This window comes from Euprymna scolopes, chromosome 18 (assembly GCF_053919585.1).
Source record: "Euprymna scolopes isolate OS-2025 chromosome 18, ASM5391958v1, whole genome shotgun sequence".
Lineage (NCBI taxonomy): Eukaryota > Metazoa > Mollusca > Cephalopoda > Sepiida > Sepiolidae > Euprymna > Euprymna scolopes.
This window is the reverse complement of record NC_136499.1, coordinates 131,519,501-131,544,916: the sequence shown is the minus strand read 5'-3', so window position 1 is coordinate 131,544,916 and position 25,416 is coordinate 131,519,501. Positions and strand designations below refer to the sequence as shown.

Sequence of the window (25,416 nt, the reverse complement as noted above, 5' to 3'; positions counted from 1 at the left end):
TTCATAAAGAGAGAGAGAAAATAGAAATAAATAATAAATAATAAACCAAAGTGCATCCAAAAATGAACACAACAAATGAACACAAAGTAATATCTGGATCGATATTTCGTCTATAAATTTTAAAAGGTTTATTCATGATAATTGATATATCTAAGGCTTTTGACAGGGTATGGCACGATGGTCTTCTAAGGAAAATTAGATCATATGGAATCACTGGAAGAATTCATAACGTAATTAAATCCTTCTTAAGTAATAGAAAAATCAAAGTTGTCCTCGACGGACGTACATCCAAACAATATGACATAAATGCGGGAGTGCCTCAGGGGTCTATCCTTGGACCTCTATTGTTCCTGATATTCATAAACGACCTCCCTGATAATATTGTTTCGGAGATGGGTATATTTGCCGATGACACCACTCTCTATAACAGATATGAGGGGAAAACAAATGAACACATATCCAAGAAAATGGCAGAAACACTAGAGGATGACCTCCAATCCGTAGTGGAATGGGGACAAAAATGGTTGGTCTCATTCAATGCTGCTAAGACTAAGCTTGTTTCCTTCAATAACTACAAGAAACCTTCTCTACCACCAATAGCAATGGCCAAGAACACATTGCCTGAAAGTACTTCTTTTAAACTCCTCGGCCTAACGTTTACAGGGAATATGAACTGGAATAGATACATTGAGAGCATTGCCAAGGCTGCTGCAAGGAAGGTTGGCTCCCTCTACCGTGCTAGAAAACTACTTACGCCTGCCAGTATCCTATACCTCTATAAGGCAACCATTCGCCCATGTATGGAGTACTGTTGTCACATCTGGGCTGGTGCATCTGCTGCTTGTCTCTCGCTCCTGGACAGGGTTCAAAAAAGAGTCGCAAACCTGATAGGTCCTGAACTGTCATCTGGGCTTCAACCTTTGTCCCATCGACGAGATGTTGCATCCCTCTGCCTGTTCTACAAATACTTTAATGGTGAATGCTCTGACGAACTGCAAACACTTGTACCTCCCCGACGTAACTACCCCCGACAAACCCGACAAGCTACTAAGTCTCATCCCTTTACAGTGGAGATCCCTAGGTGCAAGAAAGCCTTTTACTCCAATAGTTTCTTCCCCAGAACTGCGGGTCTTTGGAACTCCCTTCCGGGATTCTGCTTTCCCAACTGCAATGATATGCAGAAGTTCAAGTGTAATGTTAACAAACATCTTTCTACTCTTCTCCCTTCATAATGACCCCGCTAATTAATTCCCTAATAGTAGCCCCCTGCTTCAAAGTGGCACTGTGCCTTGTTTGGGGTGAAAATTGAATAAAAAAAAAAAAAAAAAAAAAAAATGATAAATAATATTAAAAAAACGCGAGAGGTATGCATATATACACTGAAGAGTTGTGATTGGGAGATTTTAAAATGCGCATGTGTTAGCGAGGAGAGGGGAGGCGATATGTTGGTATTAGAGCAGTAATGCTGGTTCTCTTATGATGCGGATGGTAGTAACGTAATGTTAGTAAAAAAAGCGAAAGATCAATTATAATCGATAAATAATTCTTCTTCATAACAAAGTTTCACGCCAAATGCGCGTTCATGCCTTCTTGCGTTGTTCTAGTTGAAGGATCGATGAAATTTGATTTGCGCTTCGATCCAATTTTATTGATTTCATTTTTTCGCTCATTTCAGCGACCTTAACCCTAACTCTAATTTCTTTTATGAGTTCTCTTTTCACTTTTCCTAACCAGAAAAAAAAACACGTCTTTACAATTCAACAGCGATTTTGTTTACGGTCGTCCTTACACTAAACAAAACAGTGATGACACGGAAGGGCATGACATCATCATCACAATAATGCTTCAAACACACGTATATATTGAATCGGGTCCAGAACTTTACACATATGGGCTAACGTTCAGAATTTTACATATTCACACGTACTGGAGTGGAGGGTGGGTGCACCTGGATTTTCCCTATCGTAAAATACGCTTAAATATTATATTTTAATTTGTCCAAATTCTGCATATGTTATTATAGAGTCGTGATTTATAAAAGTAAAAAAGTATTTGCGTGCCATCAGTTAGAATCGAAACAGAAAGCAAAACTGTAGCATTCAAAGCTTATGACGTTACCACTCTACCAACGTGACACGCATATGAACTGATTAAAAATAAACTAACATGAATGTACAAAGGTTATTACGACTTTTTGAATTTTAACCCATATTTAACCCCTTAAAGACTATTTTAACCGGCTAAGGACATATAAAAAACTTTTGTAATCCGAACACAGTATCGTTAGAAAGAGCGATCTCTCGGATGCATAACATCGAAAACTTAGGAAAAAATCGTCAATATTTTCGTGTAGAAATATTGCTTTATTTGAACGGGTCTGATAAAAACCTTGCTGTCGATACAGTTTGAAAACTGTGCATGCATAAACCGACGTTACATTCTTTCGTTTTAAATAGCTAAACTTGCTACGTTATAACATTTTGTTTTATCGTAGGCATATCGATTACGCGTTCACTACATAACTTAAGTTATGCATGTTCGCGCCTAGTCCGCCTTTATTTTTTTCTTACAAAATTTTTCTTTTGGTTTCACTTCTGGTTGATGGCACTCAAGTCCAGTTTTTTTACGATCGGGCAATGCAACCCCCTCCCCCGCTCTCTTTGTTACACATTTTTCTATCTCTCCCACATTCACACCAGCTGTCAGAATTTTTATTCGGCCGAGAAATATCGGGTGCTCACGCTTGTCTTTAATAATTAAAATCTAATGTAAACAAATTCTTGCTCTTTAGAACTCCATGATTAATCAAACACACTTCATACGCTAATCAGTTGTGGGACTTACATTGTTTCTTATCTAATTTTGCCATGAAATAAATCGGTATCCTTGAGTCGCTGTCCGCCTTGATAGGCAGCGACGTAATAGTAAAATGAAAATGCCTTGCACTTTTAAATATAAAAGTGTGGTAGATCGACGAACGGAACAAAATACAACAAAGAACAAACATATTTAAATATTTTTTTGATCACAACAGAAAATAAAAAGTGCAACTTCCGCGATTTTATAAATCATTTATCGCAAAAAAGGCGGGAAATTCAATCTATTCATGTTAATTTCCTATCGTTTGAATGTCGATTTTAGAAGAGATTTTAATGTCTTTTATTCATTTTCATTTTCTGGAAAACATTATTTGTTTTTATTTTTGTTTGTTTTTTTTGTTTTGTTTTTCTTCTTTTTTTCATTTTTTTATGCCGTAAAATTACTTCTATTAATACATAATACATTCTTTTCAAGTTGAATTACGTGAAACAAAATACCGAACGTCTTTTTCGTTTTCTTTTTCATAATACCTCAACAAAAGAAAAAGGTCATAGTTTTGTCTTCCTTGATAAAAGCGGTGTTTAAATTTTAAAATAAAATACGTGTAACATACGTTTAAAAAAAAATTCGTGTAATTTGGCTTATTAACTTATTTTATCAGTATTTTAATACATAATTTAAACAGCGCTTCTATCACGGAGAGCACAACCCTGACTTTCATGTCATGTGCGCCAAGTATTTTCTTCTGGCATTTCAAAATTACACGGACAACATGCAAATTATTTACTTTTTGTTTCTTCAAGTAAACCTCATGGTCAGGAAAAATATGCATAAAACCTTACATCCGTTAATTCCTGCATCTTAAATTACAAAAGCGAATGTGAGTTTCGATACAAAATCGCACTAATAAAACCCCCATACACTGCACGAAAGTGGTTTCTTCAAACAAAAAAATTCTTCCGCGAAGAAAAACATATATAAAAGGTCCTAATTAAAAACCAGTTCCCAAACTCTCTGTCCGATAAACAAAAACTATTGGCAACTTAAATGAAGCTGCTAATATCCAACAAGAGAATAATCTTCAACTGGTTAACATATTTTACCGCTGATGAAAATGTTCTCAAACATATAATTCGCAGATTTGTATCTTCCGACAATAACAAAAATATCAAATCAATCATCTATTATTAAAAAAAATTAACTACAAATAACTTGCTAGAAATAAAAACAATGTAATTTATCAAAACGCAGATTCCATGAACAAAGCTTCTTTCTTAGAACTGCACGCCTGTGGAACTCTGTTCCGTCTGCCTGCTTCCCACCGGACTACAACTTGGATGTCTTCAAATCCAATGTTAACAAATTCCTAATGAACCGCCCCCTTAAGTAAACACTCCATCAAATATCCACACTAACGTACTGTACTTGCAATAACCCTTATCCCTGAGTGGCTTCCGGGCCTTGATAAGTGGTGATCACTGTGTAAAAAAAAAAAAAATTGAATTCGCAGCTAGGAGAATTATCTCTAACATTGCTTACTACATTGGTCACACAACCAACACTTTGTCACGACGACTCACCCTCCACCTCTACGGCTCCAGTTCAATATCACAGCACTTAAAAAATGGCTGCCATCATTCAGTATTTCTGTTCCGAAATGGTTTATTACTTATTTATTCTTCTACTTATTAAACGTTTCTGTTACGTTTAATTTTACTTATAATTTTCTTTTTACTCTTTCTTTTACCTCTTCTTTAAGGATACTTTTAAAGTCTATGTGTTCGTACATATAGGTTCTTGCTATCTCTCATATATATATATATATATATATATATATATATATATATATATATATATATATATGTATATATATATATATTGTTGTCAGTGACTGAATGATGACCAACTCTATTTTTATTGTTATGGAAATCGGAAAAATCGATTGCCTGCTCAAATTGGGAGGACTCGTGGTGCAATGGAAGGAAGATGTATATGCTTCCTCGCATTGATTATTCGACAATATATTATAGTTTACATTGCACTGTAGAGAACCTACATTATATTTTATATAACTGCTCTAATATAAAACGGTTTGAATTAAAGTTTATGATATGTATGCTCTTAGTTCTTGCCTTGAAAGGTCTCGATGCGTATATGCAAATAACGTCAAGCGTACATACCTTCTTGCCTTGTCCAGCGGATGATATCTTCTGGTCGCTGGTCTCCATCTCATGGGGAGTGGTCACTGATGCAGACAGACGCATTGATAACACAAGATGGATTGGAAGCTTCAATTTTTTTTATTAAAAGGCAAGCATATCATGTACCCTGGTTGTCGCGGAGAGAGCCTAATCTCCTGTCTGTTCCATTCGCAGGCCAAAAACAACTCTCAGCCCATGTGTCCGTCAACCGGAAGACGACGACCACAATTCCCGTTACCCTTAATTTCCGGTGCATCTAATCTAGGTTATTAAAGGTGACTGAGTTTGACGCCTCTCAAATCTAACCTTCTCTGATCCTGCTAAATCGACGATTGGAGACCCAAAACTCCTATTTTTAAAAACTACCTATATAGCATTTAAGCTGGGATTCCCAATACTGCATCTCGATAAATCATGGTCGAAAATACCAAGGACCTACACAGTAATGTAAAGATACTAATGTAAATATACTAATGTAAAGATACTAATGTAAAGAGACTAAACATACTGGAAATGTTATACATAAAAGCAAAACAATCTCAGATAATGTAAATTATGAATGCAACTGAAATATTTTAAAATGCTTAGGCTTGAAAATTCTAAAAAATATATAAATATAAAAAAGCAAAAAAAGAATGTTAATGTAATTTAACAAAATGTAATTATTAATATTAAAATTGTTAAAAATTGTCCCCCATTTATTAAACCACCCCAACACGTGACCATGAAAAAAAAAATTTTAACACATGTAATTCCAAACGAAATTTGTAAAGAAAACGTAATTTTAAGAACCTAAATGACATAATCTTCCTGACGATGACGAAATGTCCCAGTCGAAAGCGCTCGCTATGCAAAAACAAACATATGGATCCAACTTACACAGCTTTGATGAAAATATAAAAAGAAAAGTTCCGAGATTTGAAAAGGTAAAAAAGAAAATAATCCAGCAAAAAAATATCCGTGATTTTGAATATATATATATATGTATGTATGTATGTATGTATGTATATATATGTATGTATGTATATATATATTGTGTGTGCATTAGCCAGCATCTTCTCATTCAAACAAATGATAACAAAAAATTAATATTTATTATCTATTATACAAAACTGCAGACAACTAACCTTGTAAGCAAAAAAAATTTCGCATATAAATAATTTGTTAGAAAAAAAAACAATGTAGTTTACCAATTTAACCGCCCATTAAGAGAATGCATCTTTTTCTTTTACATAGGCGTCACCACTTATCAAGGCCGATAGGCCACTCAAGGATAAGGGTTAAAGAGTGTAGAGTAGTCAAAAAGACAATACAGTAATCGATAGTAATGGAAGTTCGGTAAATTTGTTAACTTAAGTGGAACGGCTCATCAGAAATTTGTTCACGTTGGACTTGAAGACAACCATATTATAGACAGCTGGAAAGCAGGAAAACGGAAGACAATTCCACAGGCGTGCAGTTCTAAGAAAGAAGCTTTGATCATGGAATCTATGTTTAGGTTTAGGCACAGATAAAGAGTGTGGAAAATTATTGATAATGTTTTCAGCTAGTTTAGTGTTTCTTGTGAAAGTTTGGCATCTCTAATAATACTAACTACATAATGTATCTCTAATAATACTAACTACATAATGTATCTCTAATAATACTAAGTACATAATGTATCTCTAATAATACTAACTACATAATGTATCTCTAATAATACTAACTACATAATGTATCTCTAATAATACTAACTACATAATGTATCTCTAATAATACTAACTACATAATGTATCTCTAATAATACTAACTACATAATGTATCTCTAATAATACTAACTACATAATGTATCTCTAATAATACTAACTACATAATGTATCTCTAATAATACTAACTACATAATGTATCTCTAATAATACTAACTACATAATGTATCTCTAATAATACTAAGTACATAATGTATCTCTAATAATACTAAGTACATAATGTATCTCTAATAATACTAACTACATAATGTATCTCTAATAATACTAACTACATAATGTGTCTCTAATAATACTAACTACATAATGTATCTCTAATAATACTAACTACATAATGTATGTCTAATAATACTAACTACATAATGTATCTCTAATAATACTAACTACATAATGTATCTCTAATAATACTAAGTACATAATGTATCTCTAATAATACTAACTACATAATGTATCTCTAATAATACTAACTACATAATGTATCTCTAATAATACTAAGTACATAATGTATCTCTAATAATACTAACTACATAATGTATCTCTAATAATACTAACTACATAATGTATCTCTAATAATACTAACTACATAATGTATCTCTAATAATACTAACTACATAATGTATCTCTAATAATACTAACTACATAATGTATCTCTAATAATACTAACTACATAATGCATCTCTAATAATACTAACTACATAATGTATCTCTAATAATACTCACTACATAATGTATCTCTAATAATACTAACTACATAATGTATCTCTAATAATACTAACTACATAATGTATCTCTAATAATACTAACTACATAATGTATCTCTAATAATACTAACTACATAATGTATCTCTAATAATACTAACTACATAATGTATCTCTAATAATACTAACTACATAATGTATCTCTAATAATACTAACTACATAATGTATCTCTAATAATACTAAGTACATAATGTATCTCTAATAATACTAAGTACATTATGTATCTCTAATAATACTAACTTCATAATGTATCTCTAATAATACTAACTACATAATGTGTCTCTAATAATACTAACTACATAATGTATCTCTAATAATACTAACTACATAATGTATCTCTAATAATACTAACTACATAATGTATCTCTAATAATACTAACTACATAATGTATCTCTAATAATACTAACTACATAATGCATCTCTAATAATACTAACTACATAAGGTATCTCTAATAATACTCACTACATAATGTATCTCTAATAATACTAACTACATAATGTATCTCTAATAATACTAACTACATAATGTATCTCTAATAATACTAACTACATAATGTATCTCTAATAATACTAACTACATAATGTATCTCTAATAATACTAACTACATAATGCATCTCTAATAATACTAACTACATAATGTATCTCTAATAATACTAACTACATAATGTATCTCTAATAATACTAACTACATAATGTATCTATAATAATACTAACTACATAATGTATCTCTAATAATACTAACTACATAATGCATCTCTAATAATACTAACTACATAATGTATCTCTAATAATACTAACTACATAATGTATCTATAATAATACTAACTACATAATGTATCTCTAATAATACTAACTACATAATGCATCTCTAATAATACTAACTACATAATGTATTTCTAATAATACTAACTACATAATGTATCTCTAATAATACTCACTACATAATGTATCTCTAATAATACTAAGTACATAATGTAACTCTAATAATACTAACTACATAATGTATCTCTAATAATACTAACTACATAATGTATCCCTAATAATACTCACTACATAATGTATCTCTAATAATACTAACTACATAACGTATCTCTAATAATACTAACTACATAATGTATCTCTAATAATACTAATTACATAATGTATCTCTAATAATACTAACTACATAATGTATCTCTAATAATACTCACTACATAATGTATCTCTAATAATACTAACTACATAATGCATCTCTAATAATACTAACTACATAGGCTATAGTACAAAGACATTATCGCGGAGATTAACTCTCAACCTCTCTGACTCAAATTCAATATAGCAACATTTGGGAAAACATGGCTGCCATCATTCGAAATTCTTGAAAATCATAGTAGATATCACTAAGGTTTTGCAAGGCGAGAAAAATGTTTATAGACTACAAATAATAGAAGCGTTGTATATTAAAACAAAAAAAAAAACGCAGATCAATAATATCAATTACAAATATAGTCGAAATTAAAATACTTAGGGTGGCAGATTGTAAATTTTGAATAAGTACATTTGTAAATATACAATAAATTAATATACGCTATATATAATAATTTAAAAAAAACAGCCGCCCAGCTAATTTATAATAAACCACCACGTGACACATATTGAAGATGAAAGGGGTTCACATTGGGGCACATATAACGATGATGAGAGAGGGGGTGATGACATTTATACAGTTCTGTGGATTCTTATGACATATATTAGCGAGGAGAGAGGGATACATACTCTCTTGGAAGGGTTACGCAGTGTTCAAAATAAGATCATTAACACAGTACCTTTTGGGTTTATATATATATATATATATATATATATATATATATATATATATATATATATATATATATATACATATCAAATAATCGGCATCAAGTTTATTGTCGCCTGATTATGTCCTTTAAGACCGACAATGTAAACTTATTGTATTTAATTTTTGTGTTTCACTGCGTAACGTACAAACTAACTAAGGAAAGTACAAACAGAATCTTATATTTATTAATCAAAGTGCAATAAATACTAGTTTCGATTATTTAAGATGCCGGGTTTTTTTCGTTGTATGTTGGCTTAATATAATAAAAGAAGACTTTGTAAACCAAAAAATACAAACAAGTGTTTGCTGGTTGCAGTCAGACACAAAATACGAGCGTGAATAGCAATGAAGAAATAGATATTTTTTGTTCGTTCCACGCGATTTTTCTATTTGTCGTGAGTTGCCGCCCAACATCGCATTTTGTTTTGTTACGAAATTCATTTAAGATGAATGAAAAACAAAATAAAAACGGACAACAAAACTAACAAACCAACCATTACATAAAAATATATATCGAAAAAGAAAATGGCTACTGTAAGGAAAAAATTGACAAAAAAAAAAGACGAGTGCAAAGAAATGACGCAAAAATAAAGAAAAAATGGCATGTCCAGGAAATGTTTCTGGAAAAATAAAAGATATTTTTTCTTCCGTTTTCTAGACGCTTGGGATAGACATAGAGATGGACTGATGTAGACATTGATAGCAAATGGCAGAAAACAATCAATCTATTTCGATTTTTGGACGAGATAAAAGTGCGTACGAGAGTTGCGAAACAAGATAAAGAATTCTGTGTAAGAATTAGAAAAAACACTAGGAAACAACAGAGAAAATAGAATACAATGGGCAGAAATACTTTATATGCTATATGAAACATCATATATATATATATATATATATATACATATATATATATATATAAATATATATATATATATATATATATATATATATATTATAGATAATTGACTTTGTTGTTGTTCCTTCTTATGAAACTGATTTTTAATTTAATTAAATTTTGATTTTAAAATTTTAAAAATGTTAAAACTTTTAAATTATAAATCACATTACTTAATATTGAATTAGCTCTAGGACATTTAACTATCGAGCTTATTATATATCTAAATTACAACGAGCATTTCCTGTATTTTAATTAAACTAGTAATTTCACTATTACATTAAAATACACTTAGCTCTTTAGACTATTATTCTAATCTCCTTTAAATTATATATATATATATATATATATATATATATATATAAAATATACATGGCGATTAAGCTACACTGAATATTCGGCGTTTCATCCACTCTAGGACTCCTCAGGCTTATGCGCATAAGCCTGAGGAGTCCTATAGTGGATGAAACGCCGAATATTCAGCGTAGCTTAATCGTCATATATATTTTATAAATTACTAACTAGCTCTACCTACGTATTGAGCACTTTTGAAGTAAATACTTAAAGTTTACGCATAAATCTATACTTTCGTATATTAATTTTATGTGAGTAAATTAAGTAGTTATATATACATATATATATATATATATATACTAGACTAGACTAGACTACCCGTGACCCGTTGGGTCAGTATGTTATATTAGCTATGGAATTCATGTATGAGCGTGACACTTGTGACGTAAAGAAAATAGTTGTTTTTTTTGGGGGGGGCATATCAGAAACATTTCTATAAAAGTATGTTAAATGAAAAATCACGGACGGATCACTCAAACATGAAAAAATAATCCGCCCTATTCATGTAAAGTTACCTATTTTTCCGAATAATCGCTTAAAATCGAAAATTAAACATGATTTTCCTACGAATCGAACGCCGACGAAAGTCATTTAGCAGCAAAAATGCACATGAACCTACCGATGAAAAATATAAGAATGAAAAACCCATATTGGAATCCTTCAACCAAGTTATAGAAACTTAGAATCTAAAAAAAAAATTAATAAAACCTGAAGTAAAAAAATAAAACCCAAATAAATGAAATAAAACCAAACTACTATTTAAACAGATTAGTAAATGTGTCAACAAATTCACCGTTTTCACACAACCATTTTGTATTTAGAAATGTAAACAAAAAATAAAAAAGAACGAGGAAAGAAAAGGGACGTTCTCACTTCATCAGGCACCTCCTCAAACCATTTTCCAGCACACTTCACCTTAACCCTCTTATACACCTCCCAATATATCCGGAGTCCCATGCGATGGTGCCTTTTGCGGTACTCTCTCTCTGGGCCAGTCCACTACAACTGCTGTAAGGTGCGCAATTGACTCTGAGGTCTTACCACAAATCCGGCATTCTGCAGCAATTTCCTTTCCTAGAACAATTTTTTTAACAATCGTGTTTCTAATGTCTGCTCTTGTGCTGCACAAACTAAAGCTTCAGTACTCTTAGCCAGATACTCAGCTCTAAGCCATTGCCGTGATCTTTCATCAGCCACTTCAGCTATATCCTGGAAGAACCTTCCATGCATTTTCTTCCTAACCAGTTCCTCTGCCCTTTCTCTATCCATACGTTTCACATAATCAGCCTGGGTCTCATATACCTCTATTTCATCGGCCACAACCTTAAGCATCCACTCCTCACTTCTAACCACATGCTCCTTCAACGACATCTCTAGGTTCTAGCACAATCTTTTACATTTTTCAATCCTCTCCCACCGTATTTCCTCTTTTGATACAGCCTTGCTACGCTACTTCGAATGTGAAATATACCAAACATTGCTAAAACTTTTCTTGTTTTGATATCCATGGCATGCAAATCCTTGTCAGACCATTCTAAAATTCCCGGACTGTATCTCAAAACACTAACTGCCAATGCATTTACTGCTTTCATTAGGTGTCCTCCATACAGTTTCGCCTTTGCAATTAGTTTCACTCTTCTAAGATACTCCTTCCTGACTTTTTACATCATTTCTCTGTTCATGATGCCTACACCCACCAACACTCCCAAATACTCATATCTTCTATTTCTTTCATGATTTCTCCATTTGGCAGCACTATTCCATTCGAATTAATTTTTACTCCTCGTTTCATCACCAGCACCGCAACTTTATTAATCTCAAACTCCTTCTTATGTCCCCACATGTTCAACCAGTCTCTCCATTTCCTTTTCATTTCTACCGAATATTTAAAAATCATCCATAAACATTAGGTGGTTGAGGCGTCTGTCATTAGATCCAAAGTTATACCCAAGTTTTTGTCTCTTCAAGAGGATACTCAGTGGCATCATTATCATTACAAAAAGAAGTAATATTCCATGTTTAATGCCAACCTGCGCCATCTCCTCTCTGTTTGCTGTCAGCACCGTTTTCCATTGAGCCATACTTGTCTCCAAAAGCCCTACCACATTCTTAGCAACCTTTATCATCAATAGTATTTCACGTATCCATTAATAAGGAACCATGTCATAAGCCTTTCTGTAATCGATCCATGCTACGCTCAGATTCCCCTTCTTCTTCGCATTCTGCATTATTGCTTTATCAATTAGTAGTTGCTCTTTGGTACCTCTCGAGCCTTTCTGGCACCCCTTTTGTTCGTCAGGAAAAACACCATTACTCTCAAGATGTTCATAAATTTTCTCCGCAAAATTCTAGTCAGCAGTTTTCACATCAGTGGCAGGCATGTAAATGGTCTATAATTATTGGCATCCGTTCCCTTTGCAGAATCTTTCTTAATCAGTGTTGTTCATTCTGTCACAAGCCAATCAGGACCATCTCCCGACTCTACGACCCTTTACAGGGCAGCAGCTATAGTTGGATAAAGGCATTGAAACTGTTTAAACCAGAAGCCCATTACTCCATCTGGACCAGGTGCCTTTCAGTTTGTCATCCTTCGTATGCCAGAGATGACGTCATCGATAGTTATCTCAACGTTCTTCATCTGCTGCATTTCTGATAGCCTTTCTCTGACCTCTCGCAACGAGCTAGCCTTCTCATTATATCGCCCTTCGGCAGACCAAATCCCACTACAGAACTTCCTGTCATCTTTTGCATTTGAAGTGTTGTTATTTTCCGCCTGTTGACTACCATTTAATTCTTTATACAGCTGAGACTGATTGTTCCAGAAAAGGTTGTTCCGCCGAAAAGCAACACTTTTTCCAACAAAGTTCCTAATTTTTATACCACCAGTGTGGACCTTCTCTTTCAACATTGTTAGAATGTTCATCGTTCCTTTTTCCATCTATACCCCCTTTCAAGCTCGTTCTTAGCTTTCTGTCCTAGTTTAAGTCCATTTCTTATTTCTTCGATTCTACCAATGTCTTTCCGCCACCGTTTAATACTTTCTTCAAGCCGCCTCTGCCAGTGTGGCCTTCTAGCCTTCATTTCTCTCTTTTCTTTCTGTATTAAGCCAAGACGATTCGCAATAACGTATGACGCTGCATACAGAAGCCTGTTAAGTTCCTAATAGATATGTTCTTTCTTATGATGTTGTGAATTACTCCTTGAACTTTTTTTTACATCGCTTTTCACCTTATTATTATTATTATTATTATTATTATTATTATCAATAATAATAATAATAATAATAATAACAACAATAATAATAACAATAATAATAATAATAATAATGATGATGATGATAATAATAATAATAATAATAATAATAATAATAATAATAATAATAATAATAATAATAATAATAATAATAATAAAATATATGTCCATGCCTTAATTTCCTTAGAATGGTTTTCTGGTTGTAAATGAAATTCTTTTAGAAGAACTGAAATCTCTTACCACAAATGATGATACGTATAAGTAGTTCCCATTAAAACTAGTGTATCTGCTCACCCGGGGCTCTGCTATATATGAGCAGAAGTCATAGTGACTTCTGCTCATAGCAGACCTTGCATACTAGCCTTATTGACTCGTTAACTAACGCATTTCGAATGTCAAAACGCCGGTACCACTTGACAAAGCAGATTATTCTGCTGGAAACGACCAATTTTCTAAGCACGCACGCTGGACTCTTTTTTATTTGTTTTTTTTTTTGTTTGTGTGTTTGTTTGTATTTTCCCCGAATAATCGAAACAAGCAAGTGAGAAATATTTTATTTATTTGTTTCATGCATTTTAATTGTTTTTTCTTTAATTTTACCACATATTTCCACACTTTCTTAACTACCAATATTAATTCTAATTCATCTATTTCAAAATCTCCATAATTTAGTCGTACAACCTATAATCTTTATTCTGCCACTTATATTTGTTTTAGTATTATATTCATACGTGAGTATAAAACAAAAACGGAAGAGAAGAGGAGGGGAACCTAATTACCAACGGGCGGGGAAGATCAATGCCAGCATTCTCTTCACCAAACAACTACGCACACACATATAAGGGAGACCTTCAAACTTCCAGAAGACAAATTTCGACTTAGTATAAGTACAATACTTAGTTGTTTATTTTTTTATGTTTATTTTTTTGTTTTTTGTTTTTAATATTCATTGCTCAAAATATTTCAAAAATCCAAAATCATTTTTATGCAAGACTGAAATATCCCGCATCCTAGACACGTTCTTTAACATATCCCATCGGCATTTCCTGTTACATTAAAGGAAAGTCTAGTGTATTTAACTCCAGGCCGATAATAAATTAAGATTCGAAAAGCAAAAAGTATTATGAGACGTTCATAGAATAAGCGTCAATGGTTTCCTAAAGTTGCTGCACTGAAAAGAAAGGTGTTGCACCAATTAAAATCAATCTCTAATGCTACTAAACCTTGTATTCATAATATTTCGACGAAAATCAATTATATGATTTTGATTCTGAAAAATATCGAAAATTAAAATCTTAAGTTTAAGATGGTTTAAGTAGAAACTGCCTTTCAAGTACTGATTATTAGTTTAATTATTAAAGTTCTGAATTTTTAAAAAATTTTTGTATCACTTGTTCTCATCAGACAATTGTTCTCGTCTTGACAACGTTTCGGTAGGTGTAGCCTTCGACCTTCGCCAGGCATTTTGAAAAAGAGAGGTTACTAGCTCCGTAGATGGTTTCGTATTCGTAGTTTTTTTGCCGTCGTTTCGTAAGTGTGCGAAAAATTTGAAGACCATCGTTAAACTTAATCAAAGTTACGACCCCTCCTTGTCAACCAAATTTTATTTTCACACATAAGAAACCACAGCGAAAAAAAAAACAACTCCAAGAATAGGAAACTATCTACGGAGTCAGTAATGTTTTCTTTCTTTTCCAAGGTTGCAAAAATAACACTCAAGATGAGAACATTAATGCGATCAAAAAAAATAATACAGAGGATTTGTTAATTGTATTATTTGGACTGTTCTCATATTAAGTGTCATTTACATAACCGTTTGGTCGATGTAACCTCCGACCTTTTTCAGGTGTATCTTTTCAAACTCGGGAATGTCTCCGTAACACTCGGAAAATTGGACGGAATTTTGAACGTTCAAAATTCGAGCTGTTTTACATTTAGTTTTTTCTTGTTATAAATATGGTGTGCGGTTGTAACGTTACTTTTTAACAGCGTTGTTAGATTTCAAACTTCTAGGACCCACTCCTTGTCTGGTACCATCGCAAATGAACAAACAAATAAAAAAGGAAATAAATAAAAAATCCGACTCTGCGTTTTTAAATGCTAATGAAATGCATTTATTAGTAGTACTTTCAAAACAACGCATTTCATTATCTTTCAAAAGCCTTGTCGTACACGCAACAGCACTGTACCATATAACATGTGCTTTTTAAATGTATCTGCCTCAGCCACCTGACGCTGACCTTAGCTAGCGCCTTGTCCCCCACCACGATTCACACGTTCTTCTGCGGCGCACACTTTGCTTCTCTTGCTCAATCACATGCTGTCCTTTTCCGTTTCTCTTAATTTTCCCATGATGTCAGCATATGAACACTTGCTAATTTGCATATGTGCTTTAACTGCTGCTGCTGCTAATATTTCCGCTAGCTAGCTATCCTATTAATGATTTTCTCACGCACGCTCATATACGCTATTTTACCAAGAGGGTTCACCGCTATGGCAATGTTTGTTTACTGGGGGGGGGGGCTAGTTTGGTTAGTGTGGGTTAACTTTGGTCATACAACGTCCTGGGAACAACAACAATATGACAATGTACGCTTGCCGACAAAAGAATTAGTTGGTTCTGAAAACTCCGTGTGTTATACACGATCAAAAGATATCAAACAATAGGCATATAGAAACATCAAAGGGTCAATATGGCGTCATATAAGGGTCGTATATGGCTGGCATAGGTCGCTTCTTGGGTCTTCTTTTCGTTGTTACCGACAGCGTTTCCATCGTCTGCTTTAAACGGCAGGGACCGCATGCTAAAATTTAACGCTTGTATAAAAATAGCGAAAAAATGCATTTTTTATATAAATATATCATTTATTTTATATTCAACATTCAACGGGGCATATTTAAATTAGGTGATTGTCATCGCACTTCTGTCGTAACTTGTGAAGAGACTAGACTACTACATGTCTGCCTTCGGTGGAATTCAACGCCTCGGCTGTTGAAAACAATAGAATTACAATTCTATTCCCCTCTTCTTCTTTATTGAAAGAGAGAGGGAGAGAAAGGGAGGGGGAGAAAGTAAAAGAAAGAAAGATAGAGAATCAAAGACATAAAAAGAGAGAAAAGAGCTATTCATAAATAATGTATGAACATTGTTTTTTTATTACATCAGCATCACCACTTATCAAGCCAAGAGGCCACTCGAGGATAAGGGTTAAAGAGTGTACAGTAGAAATTGGACAATATAGTAATCTTTAGTAATGGAAATTCGGTAAACTTTTCAACCCATATGGAACGGCTCATCAAAAACCTGTTCATGCTAGACCTTAAGGGAACCATATTGTAGTCAGCCGGAAAGCAGGAAAACGAAAGACAATACCATAGGCGTGCAGTTCTAAGAAGCTTTGTTCATGGAATCTACGTTTAGGTTTAGGCACAGATAAAGTGTGGGGGAATTATTGATAGTTTTTTTTCTGCTAGACGGGTATTTCTTGTGAAAGTTTGGCGGGGTGCCATAGATTGAAGCTCAGTCGAGCACTTTCCATGAAAATAGCGATAAAGCAGAGACAAACTCGCAACATCTCTTCTGTGAGAAAGAGGTTGCAGGGAAGAGAAAAGGACATCCCCTACGAGGTTACGAAGTATATTTTGAACTCTATCAAGGCAGAATAAGTCCTTTCTAGCAGCTCCTGCCCAGATGTGGCAACAGTACTCCATCCTTGGACGTACTTGGCTCTTATATAGATAGAGAATTGCATCAGTAGTGATCGATCTACTGGATCGATAGAAGGATCCCACCATTTTTCCAGCGGCCTTGGCAACGGATTTAATATATGTGTTCCATTTCAGATCAGGAGTAAAGGTCAAACCCAGAAGCTTGTCAAAACATGAGGCCTTCCCAACGCTCATCAAAAACTTGTTTAATTTAGACTTGAAGACAGCTATATTGTAGTCAGCTGGAAAGCAGGAAAACGGAAGACAATTACATAGCCGTGCAGGTCTAAGAAAGAAGCTTTGCTAATGGTATCTACGTTTAGGTTTAGGCACAGATAAAGAGCTGGGGAAATTATTGATAGTGTTTTCTGCTAGACCAGTTTTTCTTGTGAAAGTTTGGCGAGGGGGGACCATAGATTGGAGCTCAGCCGAGCTTTTTCGTATACCTCGATGACAAGTTCTTTTGGGTTTGACCTTTCGAATTCTAGAGTCTCAGATCGTTTTGACTTGATTAAATATAAATAATTGTCATTCTTCGTTAAATTCATAACTTTTTTCTAGCCTTCCAACGAGCATAGTCAGTCACAAGTTAGGTATAAGGTTTATTAATATAGAAACCGTTAGCTTCCTCACAAAAGGGAACTCTATTGTGTCACTCTTCTCTGTTAAACATTTATAGTTACCTGCTGATTTCATTGTAATGTTTTTATTTTATTTCTTTTCTTTAATTTTCAGGTCATCATGACAGTTTGGGATCGAATTATTAATATCAATGACATGTAAGTAGATGCATACTTATGTCTTGTCCGCATTTCTGTTCACTTTTTCCTCTTTTCATTCTTTCGTAATAGTCAGTACCGTGGATTTGTGAACGTATGACTTCATTTGTGACGTTGGACTATTATAAAGATTATGTTGATGCAAAAAATAATGTGGTTTTTATATATATTGTTGAAGGTTAGAAAGCGACATTATTTTCTAATATATTCTTTGTCCATGTTATTTCATTATGTTGACTGTATGCGTTTATTCTTAGCTTTGTATGCTGTTCTATATTTTTCAGCGGGGATATTTTTGTTAAACAAAAAACAGATCAGTGCGTTTGTGAACGTACAACTTCATATTTGACGTTGGTAGGTCACATGACTTTTGGTGACACGGCCTGCTATATTTACGTCGGCCTTGCCACTACATTCCCACTAAAACATTGGACCATTACAAATATATTATTTGAAAATGTATGTTTCTATTATTTCATTATGTTGGCTATATGAATGCTGTTCCATTTTTATCTTTTGGAGCGGATATATTTTGTTAAACAAAAAACACATCGCGTTTGTTAATTTTAGAATAAGTATTGATAATTCGTATTGTTTGACTTATTCGGAATAATGTGCTTATCCTAATGAGTATTTTTGATCGATGTAGCCTCCAACCTTCTTCTTTAGGTATACCTTGTCATCCTCGGCAAAAAATCTAGTTGCAAGTTACTCTTTTCTGGAGGTTGAAGGTTTAATCGCCATTGCGGTTGAAACTCAGAATATAATTACGAATTACGCAAGACTTCTAAGAAAACCATAGCTGCCAGATCAAAAACATGCTACGCCTGTAAATTAAGTGAAAGGCTCTGTTCAAAATTAAGTGCAGATTCTCGAGTTCAACAGAAAGATTCTTAAGGTCGACATGATGCACCCGAAAAATAACAGAATTTACATCGGAAAGTTGTGATAATAACCGTAAAAATTAGAACAGTATTCCGAATTCTCTAAATAATAAGAGAAAGGATCGTGTGTGCCTTTCTGTATAACCAACTAATTTGAAAGGAAAAGTATACTCTGGAAAAAAGATTACAAAACTATAATAACCGTTACACTATTCCGTTCCAGCGCGGCCGTAGCCGAGATTGAACCCACTACACGAGTCTGTAGTGTAATTTAAATCTTGTCGGTAACCGAATACTTGATGATTCGCTATCAAGGGTATTCTTTATATTGACGCCATCACTAGACGGGATGCCTACCACGGCTTAAGAGAGTCCAATCTACCCTCGAGATAAGGATAGACCGCGCCAGTTTCTTAACCTGGTATTTTACCTCGCGGTACATACACGGCCTCACCTTCCCAAATAGTCACCCATCTGATACTGGGCAGGCTCAACGTTGCTTAAATTCGGTGATCTGACGAGAACAGATGTGTCACCGTGATTGCGCCGTACACTATTACGTCACATAATTTGTACAAGTTTTCAATTTTCGACGTTTTTTTTTTTTTTTTTTTCGTATTTGGGAATTAGGACTGTTATCACACAATCCGATTTGTTTTCAAATAAATGATCGTTTTTGGTACAAATTACAAATCTGTTTAGTGTTTGCACTTTAATTGAATTAATTTAACTTTAAAATTGGAAGAATCAAGAATAAGCTTATTCTCTACGTCTTCAATCATGCATTGGACACTATTGTCACCACTTTTAACTTCGTAAAATATTTCTATTATATACTTCATGGAATGGTCACATTATATGCTGCCAAGTCTCAACTGGTTTCTTTCAATAATTACAAGAAACATTCTCTGTCACCAATAGCAATGGCCAGTGACTCCCTATATGAGAGCACATCTTTCAAACTGCTTGGCCTAACGTTCACAGGAAAGATGAGTTGGAACAATTACGTTGAAGACATTGCCAGGGCCGCTGCGAAGAAGGTAGGTTCTCTCTACCGTGCTAGAAAACTACTGACACCTGAATATCCTGTACGTCTATAAGGCCACCATTCGCTCATGTATGGAGTATTGTTGTCACATTGGGCTGATGCATCTGCTGCTAGTCTCTCGCTCCTAGACAAGGTTCAAAAGAGAGACGCCAATCTGATAGCCCCTGAACTGGCATCTAAGCTTCAGTCTCTGTCCCATCGACGAAACGTTGCATCCCTCTGCCTGTTCTACAAGTATTTTAATGGTGAATGCTCTGACGAACTGCAGACACTTGTGCCCCCACGACGTAAATTCCCCCGACAAACCCGACAAGCAGCTAAATTCCCCCCCTTCACAGTAGAGATCCCTAGATGCAAGAGAGCCTTCTACACCAGTAGTTTCTTCCCCAGAACCGTTAGACTCTGGAATTCCATTCCAGGCCCCTGCTTTCCCAACTGTACTGACATGCAGAAGTTCAAGTGTAACGTGAACCGATATCTTGCTGCCTAAATCCCAACATAGTCCCCCAGTAGTTGCTGCCCTTGATAGTAGCCCCCTACGCCAAAGTGGCAATGTGCCTTGTTTGGGGTGAAAGTGTAAAAAAAAAGTAAAAAAACTTATAAAGTATGCAAGATAGTTAACTTTTGTGAAGATTTACAGTTGTCGCTTGAATTAACTGACCACTGAGGTGCTTTTCTGGTGAATTCATCGTGGCAAGGTGCATGCTCATGCACGCCAAAGTTCGTCGTTGAACAGCTGAAATTATAGAAGCCAAAGATACAGCATTGTTTTTGTTGGACGATATGTTTTAGATGCCGTGTAGCATCGGAATGCACAATCCATCTAAATCTAGGTGTTGAGACGATGGGATTTTGCTAATCTAATTGCAGAAAAAATAAACAATTAGAAAAAACAAAAAGTCAGCATGGTTTGAGAAGTAACGGTAGTAACTTTCATTCGCACTTAAAAAAAAAAAAAAAAAAAAACGCCGACTCGGATTTTTATTTCCTTCCAGTTTATAGTTTATGAATTACTAAAGTAACGTGCAACGCCACGTAACGCCACGTAACGTAACGTAACGTTACAGAGAATCATCCTAGATTTTTAAAGTTCTGAGCAATTTCGATTAGCACACGATGTGGGGAGACGAGAGAGACAAAACAATAAAATAAGATCGATAGTTTAGAAACTTTAGATTAGAATCTATTGATTTCTTGAAACAATAAAAACGAATTCAGTTGCATTTCATTCCGGTTTACATATCAAATGCCTTTGATAGGATATTGCATAAAGGTCTACTCCACAAGATCTCCAGCAACAGTATATCTGGAAATGTCTTCTAAATTATAAAATCATTTCTCTCTGATAGGTTTATAAGAATAATGGTTGATGGGCAGGATTCAGAAGCTCACAGTATAAATGCTGGGGTCACTCAGGTGTCCTTCTCGGGCTCAACTCTCTTCCTGATCATAATCAATGATCTCCCAAATCACATCCTAAGATTATTCGTACACATTTATGCTGACGACACTACCATCTATAGCAACACTTCAAAGGTCGTGAATGATCCAAATCTTTCTGACTCTCTCTCTCTCTCTCCTCTGATCTTAGGCACGTGTTGCAATGGGGAAAAAGGTTCTGGTTACTTTTAATGTATCTTAAACCAAGCTTCTATCTTTACATTATCAACGCTCTGACTCTTCTCTGGAATAAGCTGAAATGAATGGCTCTCGTCTTGAGGAGGCTAAATGTTTTGACCAGCTTCTTGGTCTGACCTTTACTCCTGATCTGAAATGGAACACGTACATCAAATCCGTTGCCAAGGTCGCTGGGAAAATGCTGGGATCGTTCTACCGCTCCAGTAGATATCTCACAGTTGATGCAATAACGTCATTAATTTATCTTGCCCTGACAGAGTTCAAAATAGACTTCGTAGCTTAATAAGAGATATATCTTTTTATCTTATTTGCAACATATTTCACACAAAATAGAATGTGAGTCTCTCTCTCTGCTTTATCGTTATTTTCATGGCAAGTGCTCGTCCGAGCTCTAATCTATGGTCCCTTTTTGCAAATTTCACGAAAAACACTATCAATAATTCCCAATACTTTTGTGTGTAACTAAACTTAACGTAGCTTCCATGAACAAAGTTTCTTTCTTAGAATTGCACGCCTGTGGAACTCTCTTCCGTTTCCCTGCTTCCCAGCTCAACAGTCGTCTTCAAGTCCAACGTAAACAAGTTCTTGATGAGCCGTCCCTTTAAGTAATCCAATTTACCAAATTTCCATTACTAACCATTATTACGATATGGTCCCATTGAATACTGTGCCCTCGTTATCCTTGAATGGCTTCCGGGCCTTGAAAAATTGTGACTCCTTTGTAAAAGAAAACAAAAATAAAAGGCGACGAGAATCTAGCATAGATTTGCGGGGGACAATAAACAATACTTTTTTTTCTTCTTGATTCGCTTTGAAAGCACATCAGAAAATTTCACACGGTTCCCCCTCCTCCCCTTCATCTATTGATAAACAAATAATTGTGTCACTTTCCAATGTTATTGTTTCACTCACTGAAACGCATTCGATGCAAGCGGTGCAATTCGATTATAACTTATCGAAGTTTATCTTGAATAATTGAATTATAAATGACGTTGATTATTCAATAGTTTCTTCCTACTTTTCTCATTCTCTCGTTTTCATCTCCCCCCCCTCTCTCTCTCTCTCAATCTATTTCTACCTATCTTATTTTCTCTCTATTTTATTTTGCTTGATAGCGGGGCATGAAATTATCGATCAAAAATATTGGCGCATATAAACCGACAGACAGAGCGTATATAACTTTTACGATGGACAATGTTTTGCTTGATCTGAAATGAAATAATGACGTGAACATATCGACATGTTATTTAAAGGGATAACAAATCATTATACATGAGAGGCTTCAAACGACGATAGGATACAATGTTCCATTGATGGAGAGTTAGACAACTGTTTTTTTTATATTATGTTTGCCGAAGAAGATAAGTGCATAATAATAACGACAGAATCTGTAAACATTTAAGAGTTCGATAAACATTTGACAATAACAACCGAGATGAATTCACATACCTGTTTCTTGGAAAGATGACATAACACAAACTTATATTTCGTTTGACGTTTATTGAACATTTGCGGAGATTACAACATTTTGACTTCACATTTAGATTTTGATTTCACCGGATTCCACGGTGTCTTCTCCCCGATTTTCTTACTGACTTCTTCGACTGACTTCCAAATCTAGACTAGCTGATACATCCGTGCAGATATTAAACTATTTCCTTGTGATTACGTCATTTGCACGTCCACGAAGAATCCTATAAGCCGACAACTGAACCACTTATTTAGGTATTATTATTATTATTATTATTATTATTATTATTATTATTATTATTATTATTATTATCATTATTATTATTATTATTAACGCACATTCATTTTTCTGAAAAATATTTGTTCTTATTTATCTAAAATTCCTTCCTGATATTCTTATAGGATCTAGTTAAGTTAAATTCCTAAAACGTCATATAACCATATTTTTCCTTGAATTGCATTTTTCTCTTCCAGCTGCAATGATAATAATTTTTTTTTTGCTCAGATAATTCTGACGATGCCCGGGAGTGCTAATATGCAACAATTTCTCTTTCTTTCTCTCTTTCTTTATTTCTTTATCTGTCTATCTATCTATCTATCTATCTATCTATGTATCTATCTATCCACATACCTTATTCGCACACTTTTATTTCTTTTTCACTATCGGTCTCACTCTATCTCTATCTCTATCTCTCTGTCTATCTATCTATCTATCTATATATATATATATATATATATATATATTTCATTTTTTTTCTTAATATTATATTCCCTCTCCATTCTTCTTTTCTCTCTCTGTTCTTTTCTTTGTCTCTCTCCCCATCTATCTATCTATCTATCTATCTATTTCGCCCTTTTTTATCTGTCTTATTTTCGCTCTTTCATTCTTTTTTCACCTCTCCCTTCTATATCTTTGTCTGTCTGTCTTTCTTTCTATATCTCTCACTATCTATCCACCTATTTCATTTTTCTTACCTTATTGATTCTCTCTCTATCTCTATCAATGTATTTATCTATTTCTTTTATTTAAACTACTATTCAAACCATTATCGTTTCTCTTATTTTGAGCTAGCTTGGATACCCGGCGTTGCCCGTGTGGACATGAAGTTCGGGTTGGACACAGGTGCTATGTTAACGATATTGAGCACTTTCATCGATACCCTCTAAAGAACGGAGTCTACCAAAAAAATAAGAACAACCTCCCTACAAGGTATTTCGGCAGAATTGATACGAAAAGAAATTTCCAAAAAATGAATAGATGAATGAAAACTTTTTGCAACCAAAATAGCAGCGAGTGTCAGTGCGACCAAAAAAATAGCCGCGGCAGCTTAGTTTGAACCTGAAACGCGAAAGAAGAAAATTAAAGGAAATAATCTATTGGCTAACGCGCTAGCTGTCACGGACACGACGGCTCATGATATCATAACGTTTCAAAGTAATGCTTTTAAACATAATTTCAGTTTGCTACACGTGCATGACTTGTGAAAATCGCGATGCAAAAAGTGCCCCCCTTTGGAAGAAATGGTCCAGTTGACCACAAGATTGATCTCATTTTCACATATTATTTATCCGAGGCATTGCTCTTTCAGATAGTACAGGTTTCGATCCGGTTGGATTCGGCTGACGAGAGTTTTTAGCGGACAAACACACAAACACACAAACAAACGCACACACTAACAAACCGACTAGCATGAATATCCGGCGTTGCCCGGTGGATATAGTTTGGTTTGGACAAAGCTGCTATATAAGGATTTTGAACAGCCCCCACAAAATAAAAACAGATCGCCGAAAATAAGAAGTTGGTGACAATTTCCTCGCCAGATATTTCGGCAATACCCCCCCACAAATAAATAAATCAAAATAACTTTTCTTTCAATCAAAATAGCAACGAGAGTCCGTGCGACCGTAAAAAATTAGCCGCAGTAAGCAGGATCGAACCTTAAACGTGGATGATAAAAGGGTAAAAACGTTTTTGCCAATCGAACCGCGACGGCTTATGACGTAATGGTACTTCTAAATAACGGTT

At 34.3% G+C, this 25,416-nt stretch overlaps 1 protein-coding gene across 2 annotated transcripts in view; it reads left to right on the top strand.

The window, feature by feature from the left end:
- Positions 1 to 25,416, top strand: part of LOC145297833 (uncharacterized) — a 1,294,147-nt gene that overhangs the window by 823,949 nt on the left and 444,782 nt on the right. For both annotated transcript variants that reach the window (XM_080144164.1, XM_080144162.1), the window contains one exon: positions 18,307 to 18,350. In XM_080144164.1, coding sequence (XP_080000290.1) covers positions 18,307 to 18,350 — 44 coding nt within the window. The remainder of the gene's footprint in view (positions 1 to 18,306; positions 18,351 to 25,416) is intronic.